Source organism: Stegodyphus dumicola, chromosome 2 (genome assembly GCF_044657685.1).
Source record: "Stegodyphus dumicola isolate Sdum_Otavi_A_Nest chromosome 2, ASM4465768v1".
NCBI lineage: Eukaryota > Metazoa > Arthropoda > Arachnida > Araneae > Eresidae > Stegodyphus > Stegodyphus dumicola.
The window spans coordinates 15,728,111-15,750,050 of record NC_140769.1 but is presented as its reverse complement, the minus strand read 5'-3'; the positions used below and the strand labels follow the sequence as shown (position 1 = coordinate 15,750,050).

General features: G+C 33.1%; 1 protein-coding gene across 1 annotated transcript in view; it reads right to left on the bottom strand.

Annotated features, from left to right (window-relative positions):
• The window catches only part of LOC118200302 (uncharacterized), a 129,410-nt gene that overhangs the window by 84,246 nt on the left and 23,224 nt on the right, over positions 1–21,940 (bottom strand). Inside the window, exons 2-5 of the mRNA XM_085810462.1 lie at positions 20,523–20,606; positions 17,450–17,608; positions 13,548–13,782; positions 8,297–8,407 (exon numbers count right to left, since the gene is read on the bottom strand). Coding sequence (XP_085666588.1) covers positions 8,297–8,407; positions 13,548–13,782; positions 17,450–17,608; positions 20,523–20,606 — 589 coding nt within the window. The remainder of the gene's footprint in view (positions 1–8,296; positions 8,408–13,547; positions 13,783–17,449; positions 17,609–20,522; positions 20,607–21,940) is intronic.

Sequence of the window (21,940 nt, the reverse complement as noted above, 5' to 3'; positions counted from 1 at the left end):
ATAAGAACCTTAACCGGAACATAAGAACAACATAATTCAATCCTTTTTAAAGCAAAAAATGTACAATTTACAAACATATAAGAGTAAAGAAACTGAGATCACTGAGCCGGGTAACAGAGTGGATATATATATAAATATATTTATATACGTTTGGCGCGGCCGATTGCAACCAAAATACGAGGTGCACATCTACATGTTATAGGAGTTCTATATACAAAATTGCAACGTTCTGCGGCTACTCGATATTGAGTTATGCGAGATGCGTACGTACATACGTTCGAACAGACGCCACGAAAAATTCTCTTCAGAATTCATTTTAAAGCAGTTTTATAATTTTTTTAGAGAAAAATAGTCTTTTATTCTGTCCTTACGTACAGATATCACGCAAAAACATCCTTAAATTGCATTCGAAAGCGGTCAAAATGAATATTTTCGTTGAAATATGCTGCCTGAAACTTTTCGCGATTACAATACTTCCTTTTTACTTCGTACAAGGAAGTAAAATGGTACTTTTAGTATGTTAAAGTTGAAAGTGAAAAAGCGTCTAGCTGAACGTAAAAATTAAGAAACCTGATGTGAACAAACACCACATGACTTCCTTTTACGGTATATTAAATTTTACACACTTTTTGCTGCATTTCATTTAAAATTACTTCCTTTAATTTCATTGGAGATATATTTCTCATTCAATTAATTCAGTACTCGCTTTGAGGCAAGTCAAAAATACATAAAACTTAAAAAGTCTTTATTAAAAATTGTAAAACCCTGAAAAACATAAAACACCACATACAGTTAAATGAGTTAAAAAATTTTTTGCATTTAAAATTAGAGCCTGGAAGGAAAAACAAGCAATTAGGCCAGCGTGCAAGAAGGCAGGTTTTCGGTGCACAAAACTGAAAGTTTACTTTTGGTCCCACTCGACCAAAACACACTGAAAGTGCAGAGAAACTTAATTACTATTCTACTATTCTATTTAATTTACTATTCTACTAAGTTTCCTATATAAACCAATGGAGGGTTCTTTAAACTTAGCAGCAGTTAAACAACTTTTAATTATTAATAATTCTACAACTATTGCATACAGATTAAATAAAGGCATTAAAAACCTTAACGACAACATAATTCAATCACTTTTAAAGCAAAAAATGCCCAATTTACCAAAATATAAGAATAAAAGTAACTGAACGCCCCCCGAGCCGAGTAACAGAATGGGTATATATATACTCTATCTCTCTCTATATATATGTAAAATAAGGATGATTTGATATGCGTAAAAAATAAAAATTGCGATTTTTCAAGATACGTTGTGCTAAATTGCGTCATCATGCTTTACACTCTGCCACCTTCAACCCGCTACAGTATTCTCGGTCATCTACGCAGTATCGAAGCTGTTAAAAGTTCCACTGTTTTTATCTAAGCATTTTAAAATCATTACATATATATACACTTTTGGTGCGGGCGGATTGCAACGAAAAGCGATGTGCACAACTTCATGTAATAGCCACATACAAATTTTCAACGTTCTGAAGCCACTCTTTTTGAGTTATGCAAATACATGCGTGCATACGTACGTATTTATGTAGATATCTCGCGTAACAGACGTACGTATATAGACGTCACGAAAACATTTCTTTTGAATCCATTTTAAATGCATTTTTAATCAGTTTTGGATAAAAGAGACCTTTATTATGTCCCTACTTACAGATGTCACGCAAAAACATCGTTCAGATGGATTCGAGAACAGTCAAAATGTGTATTTCATATACTATTCAACAGCAAAATTACAAAAACTTTAAAAGCAACACGTGTTTACAGTTCCTGATGAAATTTTAAGCGTTGGCGTACATTTTCCTATCTTTTTCAGTCTTTCCTCAGTTCATCATATCAATGTGCAGGTTTCCTAGTAGGTGGTTCTTAAGTTTTTTTCTCTTTTTATTATTAATTATGCATTATTATGTTATTATTATGTCTTATGTGCTAAATTTATTAATCAAATATCGCGTTTTTTTGCACTTACGTCACATAAAATTCGACTGAACAACATAATCACAAAATATAAAAAAAAGCATATCTTTATAATTTCCGATAGACAGCCTCGCGCTCTGGAAACAGCAATGTTTCAATCTGTACACTGTCACCACTGTTCGCTACCAAATCAATGAGTATGTTAAGAATTCATTAAATGTTTTCAAAATATGAAATATAAAGTTCGAAATTCGGGCTTCCGGGTGCCCATGTTCGAATGGTTTGATATATTTAATTATGGTAAAGCACACTAGGGTTATCTGCCTAAGGGAAGGGATGCCTTCGTGGAGGACTTTCTGAGGAAAACTGGCTCGTATACACGTTACACATGGGGAAAACCACGAAAACGCGCATGCAGCCAGCCTTTTCGCGGGATTCGAACCTCGGACCGAACTACCAGTGTTCAGCGACTTCACCGTTCAGCCGCTGGTGGGTTCCATGTTCGGATGGAGGACTACATTATTGAAAATTTGATGGCCCTCTAGGTACCATCATTTTTTCAAAGTACTAGAAACATATATGCATTCATGCAGAGTCTTCGTTATTTTATTTACTTAAAAGTAATGCACGGCGATAATATTTCATGGCAACAATCTGAAAAGTAATTCGGACATTTAAAGTGATACGCCACCGAATTTCCTTTCAAGACTCATACACGCTGACGCCCTCTTGAGCTAAAAAAAATTATATAACATTATTATCATGCAGCCAGCCCCTTTACTAAGATTATGTACCGAAAAGCCAATGTTCAGTGTCAATCATACCACTTAGCCACATGCAAACCAAGCAAAAAATGAAAAAAGATGTAATTGCTTAGGAAATTATAACAGAATTATATCAAAAACTAACACGAAAAGCACGCACGAACTACATGCCTAGAAAAACATATCTTCCAAAAACGTTTTAAATATATATTGGCTTGTATTTATTTTACGCAGGAAATCTTCCAGCCAGTTTATTTGTCTAGTAACTCAAATGCTAAAGAAACAGCTTTCCTGTAAAATTATTTATTTAGCACGAAATATATTACGGCAGAAAAACCAACAGTAACAGTGTACAGAACAGTGGTTTCTCAAACATTTTTACCCCTTCTACCATTGCTGGATGATCATTCCCTCCTCCTTTCCAAAACTGGAAAAATACATATACACATTTTTAAAATATACATTAATTTTTAATATGTTTCATAAATTAAACGAAAACCAGTGTTAAAAAACGCTGGTAAATAACAAACTTCAATATTTTTTTTATATTCATAAACTAAAACTAAATACTAACAGGTAATTAACCCTTTCCGGCACGCTACCTTTTAAGATTGGAATTTTGATGGAAAAAAAAGGTAGGCAGTCTAATTAGGACTAGAGGAGCACACAAGTAAAATTTTGTGAAGATAGCACTTATCGTTTGAATTCTGTGGGTGTGCCCGAGGTGGCACACTGATTGAATAGAGCTTCGAAAAGAGTGCTGAAACGAGCATTTTTGTCAATGAACTGATCGACGAGATGCGGAGAAATAAAGAATACAGACTCTCAGTTGTCCTAAATGATCGGTGAGTCCATCCTGGACACATCTAAGATTCGCCGTTTGATTTTAGGCAATATTTCAAGGTAAAAATTTAAAACTAATATAGAATAAGGCAATTAGCATACAGTCAAAAAATAACATAGAAACTTCTTTTCAAACAATTCCTTTTATACCCTAAAAAAATCTGGAAGATTTCTTTGAAAAATGAGGTTCTTAAAAAAACTAAACATGGCTAAAATATATGGACTGGTTTGTGTTGAGCTGCCATCTACTATTAATAAAGAAGGCTCAGAGTAACCTATAAATCCTTTTTCATTCAATTTTTCTTTGCGTACAGAAGGAAATTTTTAGGTGTGTCTTCTGGATCGGGCACACTGTGCCGCAAAGGGTTAAAAGGCTGATCGCATTCCCCCTCTGAAAGTATGAAATTTCCACCTGGTCGAGAACCTGTGGCTTAGAAACACTCCCAAATATTAAATTAGATGTTTCTTCTGTATAAAAAAAAGCAAGGGTGCAGTTTACGAATTTGGGGCTCTGAACTAGTCCTTCTAAAAATATGTTCTAAAAATATGTAGTTTTATTTTAGAAAATTATATTTCGTTATATTTCTTGATTCTAGAAAGTTGCATTTTGTTTAAAGCCCTTTCATAGTATTTTTCAAAATAAACTTAGGATTCAGTATTTTTCATTCAAAGTTATATAAACGAAAATGCACATTACACCTTTCTGTATGCTCAGCTTTCATGGCTTGCATATAATATTTGTTTTAAAAATAAAAAGCACATTTCAATAAATAATATGAACGTAACAATATCTGCCGGATATTATGGCAGTATCGGATGACAAATGAGCCCAGGCGTGACATGTCCTGCTCAGTTGTACAGTTATTAGGTAATTTTTAAGAAGGGCTTTAGGGACATGCCATATGAATGAGTCTTGACCACAGTTCCCAAAAGGGACACCAGAGAAACGAAGTAGAAAGGTGCGAACAAAAAACCCAGATTTCCGAAGATTGAACACATCAACACTAAAGGCTATAATAAGCTGGAATGTAAATAATAGAAGTAAGGTCTAATCTTATGTTTAAAGAGTTTTTTAGGTATGAGAACATCAGCCGCATCTAGTTGGCTTAACGAAGAATCTGAATAAAATGAACTTGAAATAGTAAATACAAGGGAAAATAAAATGGATGAAATGCTAATACAAAAATGCAAATATAAACTGAATACACCGAATAAAATTAAAAATAATCAAGGGAATATAATTTACCAATAAATTAGGTCTCGAAGGAAAATGTTGGTATAATAGACGAAGGGGAAGAATATGGGGATATTTTTAAAATTTTCAGAACCCAGCTGTAAAACGATAAAGAAAGATACCCAAGGAAATATGGTATAATATCTATGGCTTTAAATGCACATTACAATCAATTATATCAAAATGTGTTGCTAGGTTTAGCATAAATATAAACATTAAATAAGTTACAGAATTAAAAATTTTTCTAATTGACCTTGACCTGACATTTTGGTCAGTAATCAAGTGATCCGAATCTCTTCTATAAATTTCTTAAAAATTCCAATGACGAAAAACGAAGCAGAAGAATCGTTTTTCACGGAAAATAATCCTACACCGAGTTACAAAATCTTACGCAGTTAAATTTTATTCCAACAAGATTCTTAGAACCTCATTTCGAATTCGGAATACCAATGTGGATTTGATTTTCAAATTTTACCACCCCCACTGTCGAGGAATACGTATATATCACCTTTCTGTCACTTAGTCGTAAAATGACCAATTTTATGTCCATCGTCTTTTAGACGAAAGTCATAAAGGTGACACTCTAATAAGCTGGTTTCCAAGTCAAGAAAGAATGACGTAAATGACATTAATCATCCGAGTTTAATGTTTTAAATACTAACCCCTTGAAAAGTTATGTTAAAAGCATTAAGCAAAGGGGGTTGTTTTTATTTGTTTCTCCCATATATTGTCTAAGTTAACAACAGGGTGGTTTTATGTATTCATTCATTCGAAGGAAACTTTATTATCTGTTTCAGAACCTATAACTAGCTATGTCGTAAAATAAAAGTCTTATTATTTTCTTTAGCATAGAAAATTCTGGCACAGTAGATGATATTTAAGTAATTGTACTTTGTATCTTGTAACTCTTTAGTTTATTTAATATTTTTGAATTTTTATCTTAAAATCAAGAAGGTTTCAGCTGTATGTACAACAATGAAATTTTTTTCTGAAAAGCTAGATTTTTATGTGTAAACTCATAAGTTTTATAATTACTTCAAAAACCATTTTGAGGATTTAAAGATTACTTCAAATTAGACATTTGTTTAATGACTTGGACAAAACTTTACTTGGTATTACAAAAGTATGCTAAGTTGTTCAAAATTTCGGCTTAATGTATAGGTTTTTATATTATTTAATCATTTTTTATGATTCGAACCTTTACTACAGCTTTTTCTGCCCGTTAGGTCTCACCAGGATGCAAATTAAATTGAAAAAAAATTAAAGGGAAGGTTTTGTATTTGCAGAGCTTTTGACAGCGGCGTTTGCAATGTTTGCCCATTAATAGTCCGGCATTAGCCACAGTTCTAGCCAACCTTAAACCGCGCCATAAGATTGGAACCTGTTTCAGCAGGTCAAATGTATGTGGTCTGCGAGTGCGATACCTTTTAAGTTCAACATTATTATTTTACTGCGCATAGGTGGAAGCATTTTGTGTCTCATAAGGGGAGGGGCTTCTTTTTAATTTTGAGATTAACTAATAAAAGTTATTTAAAAACCTCCTTAATATTTTGTTGTAATATTTCAGACGGGCTGAAAATTTGCTCGTAAGCCGTGAGTCTGAAAGACTTAAAGGATCCATGAATAGGACTCTATAATTCAGTACTGTTTAATTTTCAGAACGAACGGTGAGATTTCAAGACGTCTGCGCGACTGCTTTGGTTTGGTTTATTTAATTATGACAAAGCACACGACAGCAATCTGCCTGAGAGGAAGGTTGCCTTCGAGGAGACTTTTCAAGCGAAACTGGCTCGTATACACGTTACATATGAAGAAAATCACGAAAACGCTTATGCAGCCGGCCCATTCCCCGGGTGGTGTGGTGCTGGTGTATTTAATTATGGCAAAGCACACTAGGGCTATCTGCATAGGGGGATGGATACTTTCGTGGAGGACTTTCTAAGGGAAACTGGCTCGTATACACGTTACACATGGGGAAAACCACGAAAACGCCCATGCAGCCAGCCCGTTCGCGAGATTCGAACCTCGGACCGAACTGCCAGTGTTCAGCGACGTTACCGCTCGGCCGCTGGTGGGCCATGTATGTATATGTATATAGATGATTAAGAGATTATCCGAAATATTATTTAACATTTCTGGACAATTAGATAGCGGCGATTTGAGTCTCATAATGTCAGTAACAAAACGAGTGTTCGGCACTCATTAATCATCCGAGTTTAATGTTTTAAATACTAACCCCTTGAAAAGTTATATTAAAAGCATTAAGCAAAGGGGGTTGTTTTTATTTGTTTCTCCCATATATATGTTTACACACTTTTATTACACGTTCCTAATTAACGTTTTAGGAAAACGCTTTTTTCAACTTTAATATTTAATCTAATAATGTAATAATTTCATACCAATATTAAAACACTACCAATATACAGCAATATAACACCAATTTACACTAAGCATTTTTTCCTAGGCTGGAACAATCCTTTTAATATAGAAAATTTTGTATTTTTTAAATTATAATTTCTTAAAAATATGTATATAATGCACATGGATAGATTTGTTTCAATATATGGGCACATTTTTTATTTCGAAACTATTTGTCTGCATTAAAAGCCAGTGGGCGACAGTCTTGTGCAAATCTGGGAAACAATACTTTAAAAATTCCAATTTGTTCATCTGTTTGACTTAAACATTGCAGTAGTCTTTCAAAATTAACAGGAAGAAAATGAAATTCAGTATTATGGATTAGATTCAGGAACTGAGATACTCTAGTGGGCATTTATTTGTATTAAAGATATTTAAATGATTTTAAAAATGGAAGTGCGATTAAAATGAATTAAATATGAAAAAAACCTAGCAATTCAAAAACGAACTAAAAAATTAATAGGAAATATTTGAAACTCGCGGATATATTCCGTATTTAGGGAAAATTATCTTTGGTTTGATTTGTTTAGTTATGCTATAAAGCACTCGAGGGACAATTTGGTTATTCGTGAATTAAAAGATAATCCCCTAAAAGATAATCCTAAAGTTCTCATGTTCCGCAACCCACTCAGCGGTGCAAAAAAATTCTCACCAAGAAAAATATTCTATTTTTTTTACCTTAATTAATAATATTTTACGCCTTATTCCTTTTTGTCACCGCTGTTAGTTACAGGATTATGCGAATTTTATACAATTCCAGCTTTGTTACTGTTTTTTCCTCGGCCAATAAAATATGAATTCGAATCTTAAAAATCAGATTTCTGCTATGAATTTCTTAAATTCGATGTATGGATTTTTGACAAAATATTCAATACTTTTGGAAGGTCCTATACTTAAATAATGACTAATAAGCTTAAAAAAATAGAAAACAGTTTTCTTTAGCATTTATTACAAACATATCTCTTAGCGTTTAATACGTATTCTTAAATGCACTTTTTAAACACTGAATGCTTAGTAAAGACTGAAATTTTTAAAACACATTCTGAGCAACTCAATATAGAGACTAACTTACCTTTAGGTGGCGATGGAGATGGTAACCTGGTCTGCGAAACATCCGGTTTCAAGAGTTTGGGGATTTTTGGAACTTCTTTGGCACTCTTAGAAGCTTCATTGGACGATTTATCTGAGTATAGATATAAACATTTATTACAAAAAAATTTGAGATTATAGAAGACTATAAAATATTTGTGCATACTTTATCTTTTCAGATTTAAACATTTTCATAGTATTCCTTTAAAATGCGTAATATGCTTAACGAGACAGGTTTTAAATATTATAATAAAATGCATTAAATATAAAAAATTACTGAGATCTGTCCCATTGTAAGACATTACATGCTGAACCATTTTCTGTAGAGAAATATTTTAATATGATACTAATCATACTCTGTTTCTTATTCAATCTCTTAATTCCCGTGGAAACGCCAGAATAAGGAAAAGAACATACTGAACAGACATTAAAGGTATTGTGGCATATTTGCCGCCTTAAAAGTACCCTCATGGTCCAATTTCATCTTTGCATATCGAAAACTAATGATGTTCCATGAAACATCCAATCGATGTAATCCATTTTTTCAGGGAATGTGGGAAAGTTTAATTAGCATTATATTCAATCAAAAGTGATTAAATATTTCAATATGCAAATCAAGGCTTTACGTATCTGAATGAATTTCTGCAATATTTGATTTTAGTGGATAAAGACTCAAAATGATTTGTTATGTTTTGAAGTATCACTAAGATACAAGATATATTCTCCCTCCTTTCTGCATGCCTTCGTAGTGTAACGGTAGCACACTCGGCGCGTATTCGGAGGTCCAGGTTCAAGTCCCGGTGAGGGCATTGCTCATTTTTCACTTCTCCAGCATAAAAAATCCTTAACGACTCTACAAAGAAAAATCTTATGTGATAAATCATTGGCGTTCTAAATTTGAGCAGACAATAATGGAGGTCAGGAAATATGTGAGTATTTTCTAGAATTCTGGAATTGCTGTGAGGAGGCCTGGACAGGTTAGTGAACTACTACTCAAGATCAATTAACAGGAAGTTAGTTCGAAGCTTGCAGACGCCAATGGAATTGTTTCACAGCAACTGTGCAAATAAGGCTTAATGAAAAAGGCCACTATGACAGAAAGCCAAGAGCATGTCTTGCAACAAAAGAGGTATCAGTTGAGACATTTACTGATAATTCGAGGCTTATTTTACAAAGGATTCTAAATGCGTTTACTTCTGGGGAAACGCTAATGCGAAATCTTCTTTTGAACATTATAGAACGTCACAGTTTGGGTAACGCAGATTTGATGGTATGGGGACGATTACTGATCGATGGGCACGGTCATCTAGACGTTTTTAACAGTGGATGAGAGACCAGACCAGAGATGTGACCAGAGATGAGACCAACCAGAGGTCTTAGCACCTCGTGTAAGACTTTTCAAAGCTGCATATGGATTTGAATTTTTATTTATGAACTATTTTGCTAGTCCACATTTAGAAAACCTCTTTGACGAATTTCTTGAATGTGAACATACTGAGCGAATATTGTGACCAGCAAAATCTCCTGATCTTAACCTATAGAGAACATGCGAAGCTATCGTGGGAAAGCAAATGCACGAAGATAAGCTTCACCTGGAGGAGTAAATGCCCTGAAAACCGCGTAGCTGGAGGAAGAACGTAATTCCCCAAACTATGGTTAAACACGTTATTGCGAGCACTGAAACATGTCGTGATCTGTGTGTAACAAATCCAGAGAGATCATATTTCATATTCAATTCATAAGTCTTAAGATTTTTCTGAGCTTTTTTTTCTGAACATGCTACAGACTTATATCATTATGAAGTGCTCTTCAGCGTTTACCTGTGCATTTATATGTAATGGTGTTATGCATGAAAAGTGTTATCACTCCGCATAAATTTATACAATTCCATTTAAAAATAATTCTGAATATAAATGCAGATGTATTGCTCATCTTTTATATTAGTGTTCCTTTTCCAAAGTACATATCATCAATAAAGAATGAATATAACAAATTATACTTTTCTATTTTTTAAAAGATATATAAATTTAAAATCCGGTTCTTCTTTCTTTGAATTGCCTTGTCATTTCCTACTGACGTCTACAGTCGTCATATGATTAAACAAAGAAAACGGCAAAATAGTTACAGAAAGATGGTTCTAACATCTTGGATTTCGAAATAATAAATTAAATCATTAAACCTTAAAAAACAAGCCGCAATGGATACGTATTCTATATAAATATTGACAGTTTACATGAAACAACGAATCTATCAGTCGCATTGTCATCTATTTTCATATTTGTTTCCTTTTAATTCATTTCCAGTAGTTTATATATTGGTGTTTTTTCTCAGTATGTAAAGAAAATTGTCAAATATTTTATTCCTTTTAAACAATTATGCTTCCAAAAACAAAATGTCATAAAGAGAAATTATAATCCATTTTGAATGACATCGTATACAACTGAAATAAATACGGGATCTTATATTAACATTCATTAACAATTTAACGCTTTCTTTTTACATATTTAAGCCGTGAATTCAAATAAAAAGGCTTATTTAATTCACTAGCTTTTTTCTTCCCGTTGATTCAAACACCTTTGAAAGTAACATAATACACTTTTCATTACGTTTTAAACAGTGTTTGGAATTATTTCCCGAATAGGCTTAGAAACAACAAACATTTTTTTTCATTTTTTAAACTATAATATCTGCATAAAAAGAAAGTACTTATGCGCGTTGCTTCAGATTTTGAAAACAAAGTATTTCTACAAAACTCTGAAATTACTGATCGTAATGTTTCCAAAAATCATATAACGAGAGACGAAAATTTCAAACTGAACTATATATATATATATATATATATTATAATTTCAAAATTATTCACTAGTTGTTGATAATTTACAAAATATGCAATTTACAGTATTTTCGCATGAACACGTTTAACATAAGCATTCTAGAGAAACCAGAAATACCTTAAAAGCAATGTAAATTACTTAATATCTAATATGTTCGCTTATGCTTCAAAATAAACTATTATGCTACCAGCGTATCACGAAATCTAGAAACTAATAATCATATTCTAAAGTATTCATTTCTCGATGAAAATAGATTTGAATCTTAAATAAATGCATCTTTCGTGCAAATAACAAAAATTCTTTTAATAAGCCTACTTGCTACCTAGTACATACGTTTTTTGATAATTCTATAAATTGTTCTGTTGCCACATCTAAGAAACAAAATCAAGAATAGTAACTAGTGGCCAAAAAACATTAAGTAAATAAAATGAAATGAAAATACGTCTAAAATATAAACTACATGTCGTCTGAAATGCAACATAATGCAAAACTGGTAATTGGTTAACTATAACGAAGGTTTATACAGAAAATTATTGCTATGAATAAAACAAAGAGCTTCATTTTTAAAGTCAAGTTTCTATTGCTATGATACTTAAGAAACGTTTTCTGATCATGCAATATTAAATTTAGTGATTTAAAAATAATCACTGAATTAAAATATATTGAAATATAATTCTAATATAATTTCAAAGAAATGACTGAAATATAATCAACTAATATGGGGAAATAAATATCGGAGTATGAAATTCATTCTAAACACTCAGATTAATAGGATTTAAATTGGCACGTAGGCAATCAGGAAATGAGTTTGAAATTAGAGACACGTTATGTTTACAGTGCTTTTTATAATTCTAACGAGAAATTGCTGTAATAAATTCCTTAAATACTGAATCTCAATTTTCAAAGTAAAATAAGAAGTAAAAGTATGCACCGTTTAGATTTGTGACTGTAATATTCATTTGAGAACTTATTTGGAAAATATACCCAAATGTATGTGAAAAGGATTTCAAAGAGATAAACTTGAAACAATTGAAATCTAAATGATTATTAATAACCACTTCTATAAAAAAAATTATGAACATCGTATTTTTATTACAAAAAATACAGCGTGTTGAAAGTATCACTTCCAAATCCCTTCACTAATTCTGCTTTCCTACCTTCAAAATCTCCTTACTCAGTATTTGATTAAGAATTATTCTTATACAAAGCAGCATATTATAAGCCTGGAATGTATTAACTCTATTCAAATGTATATAATAGTATGCTATAAATCTACTAATAAACAAGTAATAAAATATTGGTTATTTCATTTAAATTAGTCGCATCTACTTTCAATAAGTACTGCTGCTAATGTTACAGTATCAGTCAATACTGGTTTGATAATAGCATAATAATATAATAAATTATTAATATTATGTTATTAATATAAAATATATTAGATGTGTTTAATTATTTCTATTAGCCGTATTTATTACAATAATATTGCTACGATTTGAAAGAGAATTATCTCCAAATGAAATGTATTGATAATACAGAATATATTAGCTGTATTAAATTACTACCCTTATTTAGTTATTTTTGTAAACTGTAATTTTGAATGAAAATATTATATTATAAACACGGAATAATAGTGTAACGAAAAGCTCAGTTTTAAATAGAAAAAGGCAGAAAATAGCAAATAAACCTTAATTTTAGACTATAATTTTCTTTTTGGAATTTCGTAATACATGAATCGTCTCATAAAAGTTATTATATTTTTAAATATGAGAATTAAATATTTTATATTTTAGAATTCTGATTCTATTACCGAAATTAATTTCAATTTACTAGAATGGTCAACAAATGCAGTGGTTTTGGCATCATTAATATCTCTAGGATTTGAAATTGTTCTGGACGCAAGCCACGTATTCCTTTTTCACGGTCAATAAAAATGCGCACCTCAACAGAGCACCTACATCTCTTACCTACGACATCGTTCCACTGACTGAAACGCTGTTTAAATTTTAAAATGAAACCTATTCACAACTCAAGATTCCTTTTGGCTTCCAGAAATCCATGCTATATTAAAATATTTTTAATGCTTAATTGCTGTCATGTCAGAAAATTCACCCACTGCTTCCTCTGATTGCTTTGTTGACATAATTTTAACTCAGAACTAAGCCTAATACTGATGTCAACAACCACTCTTATCACGGATTTAGCTAACGGAACTCCATGAGAGTTTCTATTTAAGAGTCCCTTTAACCGATCAAGCAACAGTTGGAATATGTTAAAATTTCACATAAATACCGTCACTTTGTTGATAATTGGGAGTAAAGGATCAAAGATGTCCTCTTTGACGTCCAGATCCGCCTCCCGAGCATCCTGTAAAGAAATTAGAAAAAAGGATTGAGGACTGACCGGATTGTCCGGCATCGGGTGACGGCTTCTTGTCCGGGCTGGGGGCATTGCTGCTTCCCCTGTTGCCCATTTTGAGGCTCCTTCTGAAAGAACCCCGTCGGAGTTTCTTCTGAAGCAAACCCAGGAGCTGCTGGTGGAAGAAGGCCGGGCTGGCCACGGCAGGGAGGCCGTCGCTCGGAGTTGGTGGATGCGCATCCTCTGGAGCGCAGGGGGCGCTGTCGACCGGTGAAAGAGCCTGGAAGAGAGGGGAGAGGGAAGATGAGGAAACGCACATAACAGCTAAACGATTGCGTGCTCCAGGGTGCATCAAATGATCGTTTTGTGGTGGTTGTAAAGATTCGCGGAGAAGAGGAGTTAAATACGTGACTTTAACCTCAATTTCTGTTCGCTTAGCATAAGACTACCATAGTTTCACCTCTCGTTAAAGTATTTTATTCAAAGCTTCAACAAAGGGAAAAATGCGACAGAAATTGCATTACTAACCGTGAGCATTTAATAGAAAATTAAAAACATTAGTCGACTAATTATGGCGAAGTATTCGAAGCTAAATGGAGCAAACAGAAATAGTGTATACTCATTCATAAAAAAATGTAACTGATACCTAAACATATAACATCTATGTTCTTATATAGTGTAAAAAATGATAGCTAACCACAGAGAAAGAAGTGTTAGCATTGATATATCTCCGCAAAGGTGCAAGAGCAAGTTTAAATAAAAATATATAAAAAATTAATTCAAACCATTATCTGCAATTACTACATTTCTTTTTCTAGTTTTTAAATAATTTTACATCAAAAATTACCTAGTCATGTTTTAGACCCTTTCTTTGCAACTACGTATTTCCATCTAAAATATGCGCTTACGATAATGAACAAGCATCATCCTCGAACCGGATAACTCAAAGAACTGGAATGGAATCAAAAAATCGATTCAAGCTCTCCGTTTCAATAGATCAATAATCCTCTGGCTCGATTTATTCCACAATAGCATCTACTAAGGCAGTGATATCAAAGTCGCGTCCTTCGAAGCAATTTTATGCGGCCCGCCAATATATTTTAATTATGCATTTGTTGCGAATACAAGGCTTATAGTTTTAGAGACATAGATGTTGACTGAGCTTATGCGAGCGACTGCTGTTTAAAAAAAAAAGACTGAACAGGTTGGAGTTCTGCGCTTTTAAACCAGGTCATGTGACTAAAGTTGGTTTGATTTGATTTATTTAATTACGGCAAAGCACACTAGGGCTATCTGCCTAAGAGAAGAAATGCATTCGTAGAGGACTTTCTAAGCAAAACGGCTCGTATAAACGTTACACAAGGAGAAAACTACGTAAACCTCCATGCAGCCAGCCCGTTTGTGGGATTCGAACCTCGGACCGTACTACCTGTGTTCAGCGACTTTTATCGCTCGGCCGCTGGTGGGCTGCATGTGAGTAGGGTAATGTAGTTATAAAACTGAATAAATTAAATTTAGTTTAATTTCGTTTGCCAGCCGACAACTGGTGGCAGTTCAGTATTCTGAAATTTCCGTTATTTCGGTTAAAGTAAAAAAGTTATTTAGTGGCTAAATTAAGGTACTGGAATTCTCTAAAATAAATGTCAGTTTAAGAATTAATATTTATCTATCGGTGTATATGAATTTCAAAATATAAGCAACAGAAATATATTGCAGATTCCAACTTTTTGGTTTCACATGGAAAATAAATATAAATTGAATGTTTTTTTGTTATTGTTATTATTGTTTATGTATGTTCTGATAAATATTCAGTAGAAGAATTTTATTTCGTTAAAAACATTTTCTGGCCCATTAGCTGACTTCAGATTGAACATTCAACCCGCTTGTAATTTGAGTTCGGCCACTGTTCTAAGGTATATTTCTTGCGCTTCATGATTTTCCAAGAATTACGTGCTACATTTTTCTCATATAGCCTATTTCTTAGGACATAGAGAAAAGTGGGGGCGAATGCGAAAGAATATTAACATAAATGTGTTTTTTTTTTCTTTCTTCTAATAGCCTAAGCAAGGCGAATTTAAAAGTCAGGTCCTTATTTAATTGAAAATTACAGAAATTCTGAAAAATACAAAACCATTTCAGTTCACGATATCCACAAAGCTCCTTATATCTGATTTTTATACATTTTGAAGTTCACTATAACTGTATAAAATAACAGTCTGTGGGAAACTGGAATGGACCGAAAATTTCGTTCGTTATATCCGGGAGTTCGTTATGAGCGAAGTTTGCTATAACGAGGTTTGACTATATTAATAATAATCTAAACTTACATTTCCAAATCCTCACTTATACTGAAATATGCATATCATTTGTTTAGCATCTGCTTAACGATTATTGTACCTTAAAATATAATTTCTAATTCCTACAAAAACTATGTCTGAAAAATATCAACTTCAAAACATTCACAAAGATACGTACTTTGGAAATTTTTTGTTACGACCTACGGAATGCTATGGAATTTTAACTGACTAGCATCCATTCTTAGCAATATTATTTTAGAAAAGTTGAAAAGAAAAAAAAAAAAACTTGTATAGCGTGGAGGCATTCAGTTAATAAGGTTTACAAAGTGTTAAATGTTGGCCTACCTCTCTTTTTAGTGGCTATACTATTTATATTTGTGAAAACTGATGAAGATTTATGTTAAAGAATGATTATTTGTTAAACTGATGAAGATTCCCGGATTTGCTACGAATATCTTCACTCGTGAAACTCGTTACTGGAGTTGTAAAAATGGTTCAAATTTTTAAATTTTTTTTTTCTCTTCTGGCCTGTTTGCACGAAACATTAACACACAAAAGTACTATCTCTACTTGAAAACGCTGATAAATATTAAATATTTAATTATTCATTGTTTTAAAGCTGAACGGTAACGACTTGTGAAGGAATTTAAAATGCAGTACTAAATATTAATACTTATTTTGGAAAACGGGCATGTTGTCCTTTTTCATGTACTTAATGTTGTGAATTTTAAGATTTCAGTATTACTATCAATAGGATATTATTCGATTCTTTAGAGAATCGGAAGTGTGAAGAACACGAATTCAAATATCTGTAAGGTTTTGGTTAAAATAACACACCGAATAACGGTTATTGGAGACGTTAGACAACAAGAATTTGCGTAATACTTGTAAATTTTGTAGGATTGTTTTCAATGGTTTAAATACAAAACCACGTATCACTGCATGCTAAATGGTTTAATGAGAACTTTATTGATACACACAAATATTCAGTTTTTTTATTTCCTTGTACGAAGTAAAGAGGAAGTATTGTAATCGCGAAAGTTTCAGGTATCACATTTCAACGAAAATATCTATTTTGACAGCTATCGAATACAATTTACGCAAGGACAGAATAAAGGACTCTTTTCCCCCAAAAAAATTATTAAACTGATTTAAAATGAATTCTGAAGAGATTTTTTCGTGGCGTCAGTACTTAAGAAGTATATATGTATGTGTATCGCATAACTCATAAACGAGTAGCCTCAGAATGTTGAAAATTTGTATATAGGACTGTGATAACACGTAGTTGTGCACCTGTCATTTTGGTTGCAATCGGCCTCATTACTTAATGTTATGAAAATAATCATGATCAAACATGCTTCAATAATAATCAAAATAAACGTGATCACATATGGTGGCGCCTACAATACTGCGATTTCCAATCTTTGGCAGTGGGTAATACACAGTGCTAGTAACTTCGTCGAAGGACAGCAAAAGTTTCACAGAAGTGACAATTTTATATTAGTTATAAATCGATAGCTGCAACCATTAATGTTTCAACTCTAGTATTTAAGATACCGACGAACGTTCACCAACACCTAATGAAATGCAGAAAGATTTGTACTGAAGAATTATACATTATGCATGAGTAATTTAAAATTAATAGCTCACTTTCAAGACTCTCTGCTGCTGTGTAACCTTCTGCACTGCTCTGTAAAAGCGATGCTTCATCGGTCTGTATTCGGCCCCTACTGATATCCATGGTACTGCACCAGAGGCGGCGAATTGCTGTACCATTGAACGCCTTCTCTCTTGAGCGTCGTCCTCATTCTGTATAAAAAAGAAAACAATTCTGGTCAACATTTCTTTGATCTACTTTAGAAACAAAATAAAACAAATTGAAAACTAACCAAAAAATTAGAGTCTTCACTAAAAGCAACAAATGCAAGGAAAGGAGAAAATCGGGACACAATGCTTCATGGTTGATTTCGTAATTTTCCCCGTATTTAAAGAGGATATGAGCCAGATATCATCAAAGAGTTCTCCATGAAGACATCCCTTCTCACAGGCAGATACCCTAGGGTATTCTGCCACAACTGACTGATGGGCCTGTATAAGGGAAAGATAAGAATCTGCTAGATATACCGCTGTTAAAAATTAGAGAATTTTCTTATTTTGTCAGTTATTCCCAGCATTGATGGACTTTGAAATTGGGACAAAAGAAAAATGTTAACAGTTTCGACAAAACAGAAAATTGAAAAACTATACGTATTGATATAATGCAAAGAATAATATAACAGTCATGATATATGAGCACGATCGTGCATCCTTATGGGAGAAGCAAGTTCTAAAACAGACATTGCAAGATCGAACAATATAGGATAATAGGGGATATGATTCAAAAAGTAGTACAACTCTGAGCAGACTTCATATTGGATATGAGGATACGTATCGCTTATATATTGCTATAAGAGTAGGACTATAGTCCTACTCTTATAGCAAAGTTTGTTCCACTGCGCTGGAAGGCAGAGGAAGAACAATTTAAAATTGGTCTCTCAAGAACATCCAATGTGTTATCTATAGGGTATAGGTTTCGATGTTTGGCTAGCCAGTTCATGTCCTTAATATACTTACTTTTCAGAAAATTATACACCAAATTAGTTCTATGTGGACGATGTCTTATGGATGATTTTCTGAAAGTTCAATGTGCATGAAGTTGTGAAGTTTTTCTGAAAGTTCTATACACACGACGACGTTCTATGTGCACATTCTTCATTTCCAGATTAGTTCTAAGTGCACGACATCCACATTAGTTCCATGTAAACGTCCACGAAGATGAACTGAACACCAACTGAAAACTCTAAAATAGGGCTTGAAGATCTCTTTTCTGTAACTCAGGAGTAACGAAGTCGCCTATCAAAAAACATTAAGGTTTGTGCGCCCATCTAATTTCAAACCTCCAGTTGCCATACTTTTCCATCTTTTTTTTTTGCATTTACGCAATATACAATTCAACAGAAAAATAAAAATAAATTAACAGCAGCATAAGTTTAGAATTCGTTTAGAATAGTGTACGTTTAGAATTTCTGATGCAGCATTAAGGGCTGATATACATTTTTGTTTTTTAAGTCTTTCTCAGCTCATTTCAGTTTTCTTACTAAGATGGCGTTAATAATAATAAGAAAAACTTTTTCCTTCTTATTATTAACGTTTCGTGCGTTTAATTTATTCAATATCCCGTTTTTGGTGTTTACGTCGCATGCATAAAATTCTGTTCAATAGCAAAATCACAAAATATTAAAAAACGGCATATCTTTAGAGTTTCCAATAGACTGTCTCTCACGCGCTGGAGATAGAAATGTTTTATTCCTAGGATTTTCCATAAGTTACCTCAAATTAGTATACTAGAGAAAATTTTCGGCACATGCCCTCCAAAATCGAAAAACATCCGCTGCTTTAAATGAAATATATATTTATAAGCCAATCAAATTCTGTAGCGATATTTAATATTATTTTCGATGAATACTGCCATTAAACTGGATAGTATTTTTATACATTAAACGAGAAGACGTACAGGTATGTATAAAGACTACGTTAAGTAGCACGTTTCTGAAAAACGCATCAGTTCAGCATCAAAATTGTTTGCTGACATGGATAGACAGTGGGGAGAGACTTCATACAACTTCGGGAATTTTTATAATATTTCAGAATTCGAGCAAAACTTAAGGCAACTCAAACTTATTCTTATGACCTGAATTTTGGAAAAGAATTACTTTAAAGCGTATTTTTTTTTCAGAGGAATTGATGGAAAATAGCATAAAAACTATTTAACAAAAATAATGCAACATATATGTAGGATATTTTTCAAGATCCATCCATCCATCGTTCATCTGTACATTGGTACATTTATAAGCATTCACGTAGTTTATCTGCATGATTCGTAGTTAAAATTAAAATGCTTAAGGAAATCTAGCGTCCCACCGACATAAGGTCTTCATTGACAAGGGGGGACCGGGTTGTCCTCCAAATGTGAAATGCTGTGAAATACGGTCAATAATTCTATACATAACTATGGAAAAAAAAACTAGAAAACTGCACCTATTTACCACCAGTTACGTGAGGTGTGTAGCGACAATGACATTAATGACAACAAGGTCGGATGGGGCTGTCGAAAATTAGGAAAAGTTTCGTAAGCACCGATGAATACAGAGCTTCGCTTTGTCACTGAAGACGCCAGCATCTTAATGCAAGCCGGTAATTGTTTGCCAAAACATAAACAGTCATTAAGTAAATTGTCAACTTACCGGCACATTTATGCAAATTGGCCGCCCCTATGAGACCCGCCCATCAGCCCTTGAACGTATGAAAATGGCTGAAACTGTTTAAGGCAATAATAAAGTGAAAACAACCATGAATAGCTGGTTATCATAAATGGCGGCAAAGTTCTAAAAGAAGAGTATCCAAAAACTCTGATTAATGTTCAAACCATCAGGGGTCTCATGTCCAGAAACACAGCACTGTGTAACTAAACCCTTAAAGAAACTTGCCTTAAAAATGCTGCTCGTTTGATAAAAGTTAAAAAATATAGAAGAATTTTAAATTTGCCGATTTATTCTACATTTACTGAAAAATTTGATATTCGAAGTCTTTAAAAATGTCCAGAAATTCAGAAAAAATAATCACCGAAATTTGGACTTAGATAATGTTTGCTATAAAATACATACTTAATAGAAAGATTACTTACTGATGAATTCCAGATATCATTTCCTTGAAGGTCAAGAACGGGAAGTGGGTTTTTCCAGTACTGTGAATCCCAGAATGCCTCCATCTAAAGAAATAATTTGAGTCAGTCTACAGTTTCAAAGAAAAAATAGAAAACTCTTTTAAGATTTGGTACTTCAGTTTTAGCCCGGTGGTCATGAAAGTTGGCTACCATCGAATTATGGAAACTGGCGAAGATCCATCCAAAGTTGCGCCAAACATTCCTGCGGATATCTGAAGAAAGTGACCCTTCTTAATTTAATAAACAAACTGTAAGCGACCCGCTTAGTTTTTCTGATTCGTAAAAACGGCGTTCTACTATTTTCTTAAGTTTTCTGATTATACCTGAAGTTATGTTTAGAGAATAAAACATTTTTGCAGGGAACTTTTCCAATCTATTTCTGTTTTGTCGGCCATTTTCACCTGACCGTGTGTCCATTAATACATATTTTTTTAATGGTAAGATTTCAAAACTTTGAAAATAATCCATTGCTTGATGTTCTGTACAAGCAGGATTTTAAGTTTTTCTCAAAATGCAAGAAAAAACACAGCAGTAACAGTTAATGTTTTTCATAAAAACAAAAGGTGGCTTATCGGGAATCAGACGTTCAGGGTTTCATCCGACGAAAGCGCAGATATTACGAGTGTGCTGTCATGTCACGATTATCCATAATCGGCGCTCAATTTCGCTGCTTGCGCCATTTCCACAGTTGACGGGATAATATGTAAGTACTCTAAATTTTTAAACAAAAGTGTATACTTAAAGGATATTAAACAAATCAAAAATTAAAACGTAAAAATTAGCACAAAACCTTAAAGAAAGGTATGGTTAATTTCAGTTTTATCGGAGCTTTATTGACCTTAATGCTTTGATAAAGTTAGACGCAGAGCAATCAAGACCGTAAACACCGGTATTTCGACCGGCTTCAAGTCTCTGCAAACGGACTGCATTGCATGGGCGTATTCATGGTTTTTCTTTGTGTGCATGCAACATAGTCTTTAAATATGAGTATATTTAAACACAGCTAATTAACTTATTAATAAATTGGAACATAAAATTTCCTTATTAATAAAAAAATGAAAAAATTACCTTATAAAAGTAAACTAAAATTACCTGGAAAATAACATTAACTTATGAAAGTACTACATTCGGTTGCTAAAAAACTTCAAAGCAAAGTAACTGAGCCAAACTCGATTACATGCGGAAAGTTTAATTTCACACTGATGAAATTAATTTAGAAAAGCTTCAGCGTCACCAGAACACGATCTACAGAGAAGAGCTTCATATTTTAAAAAGTAATAATAAGAAATCCACCAAGAATGAAACTGAATCCTTAATGGACAGAATCTGATTATACTGAACACAGAGGCGGAATCCCGTTTTACAGAGTTGCCATCCGG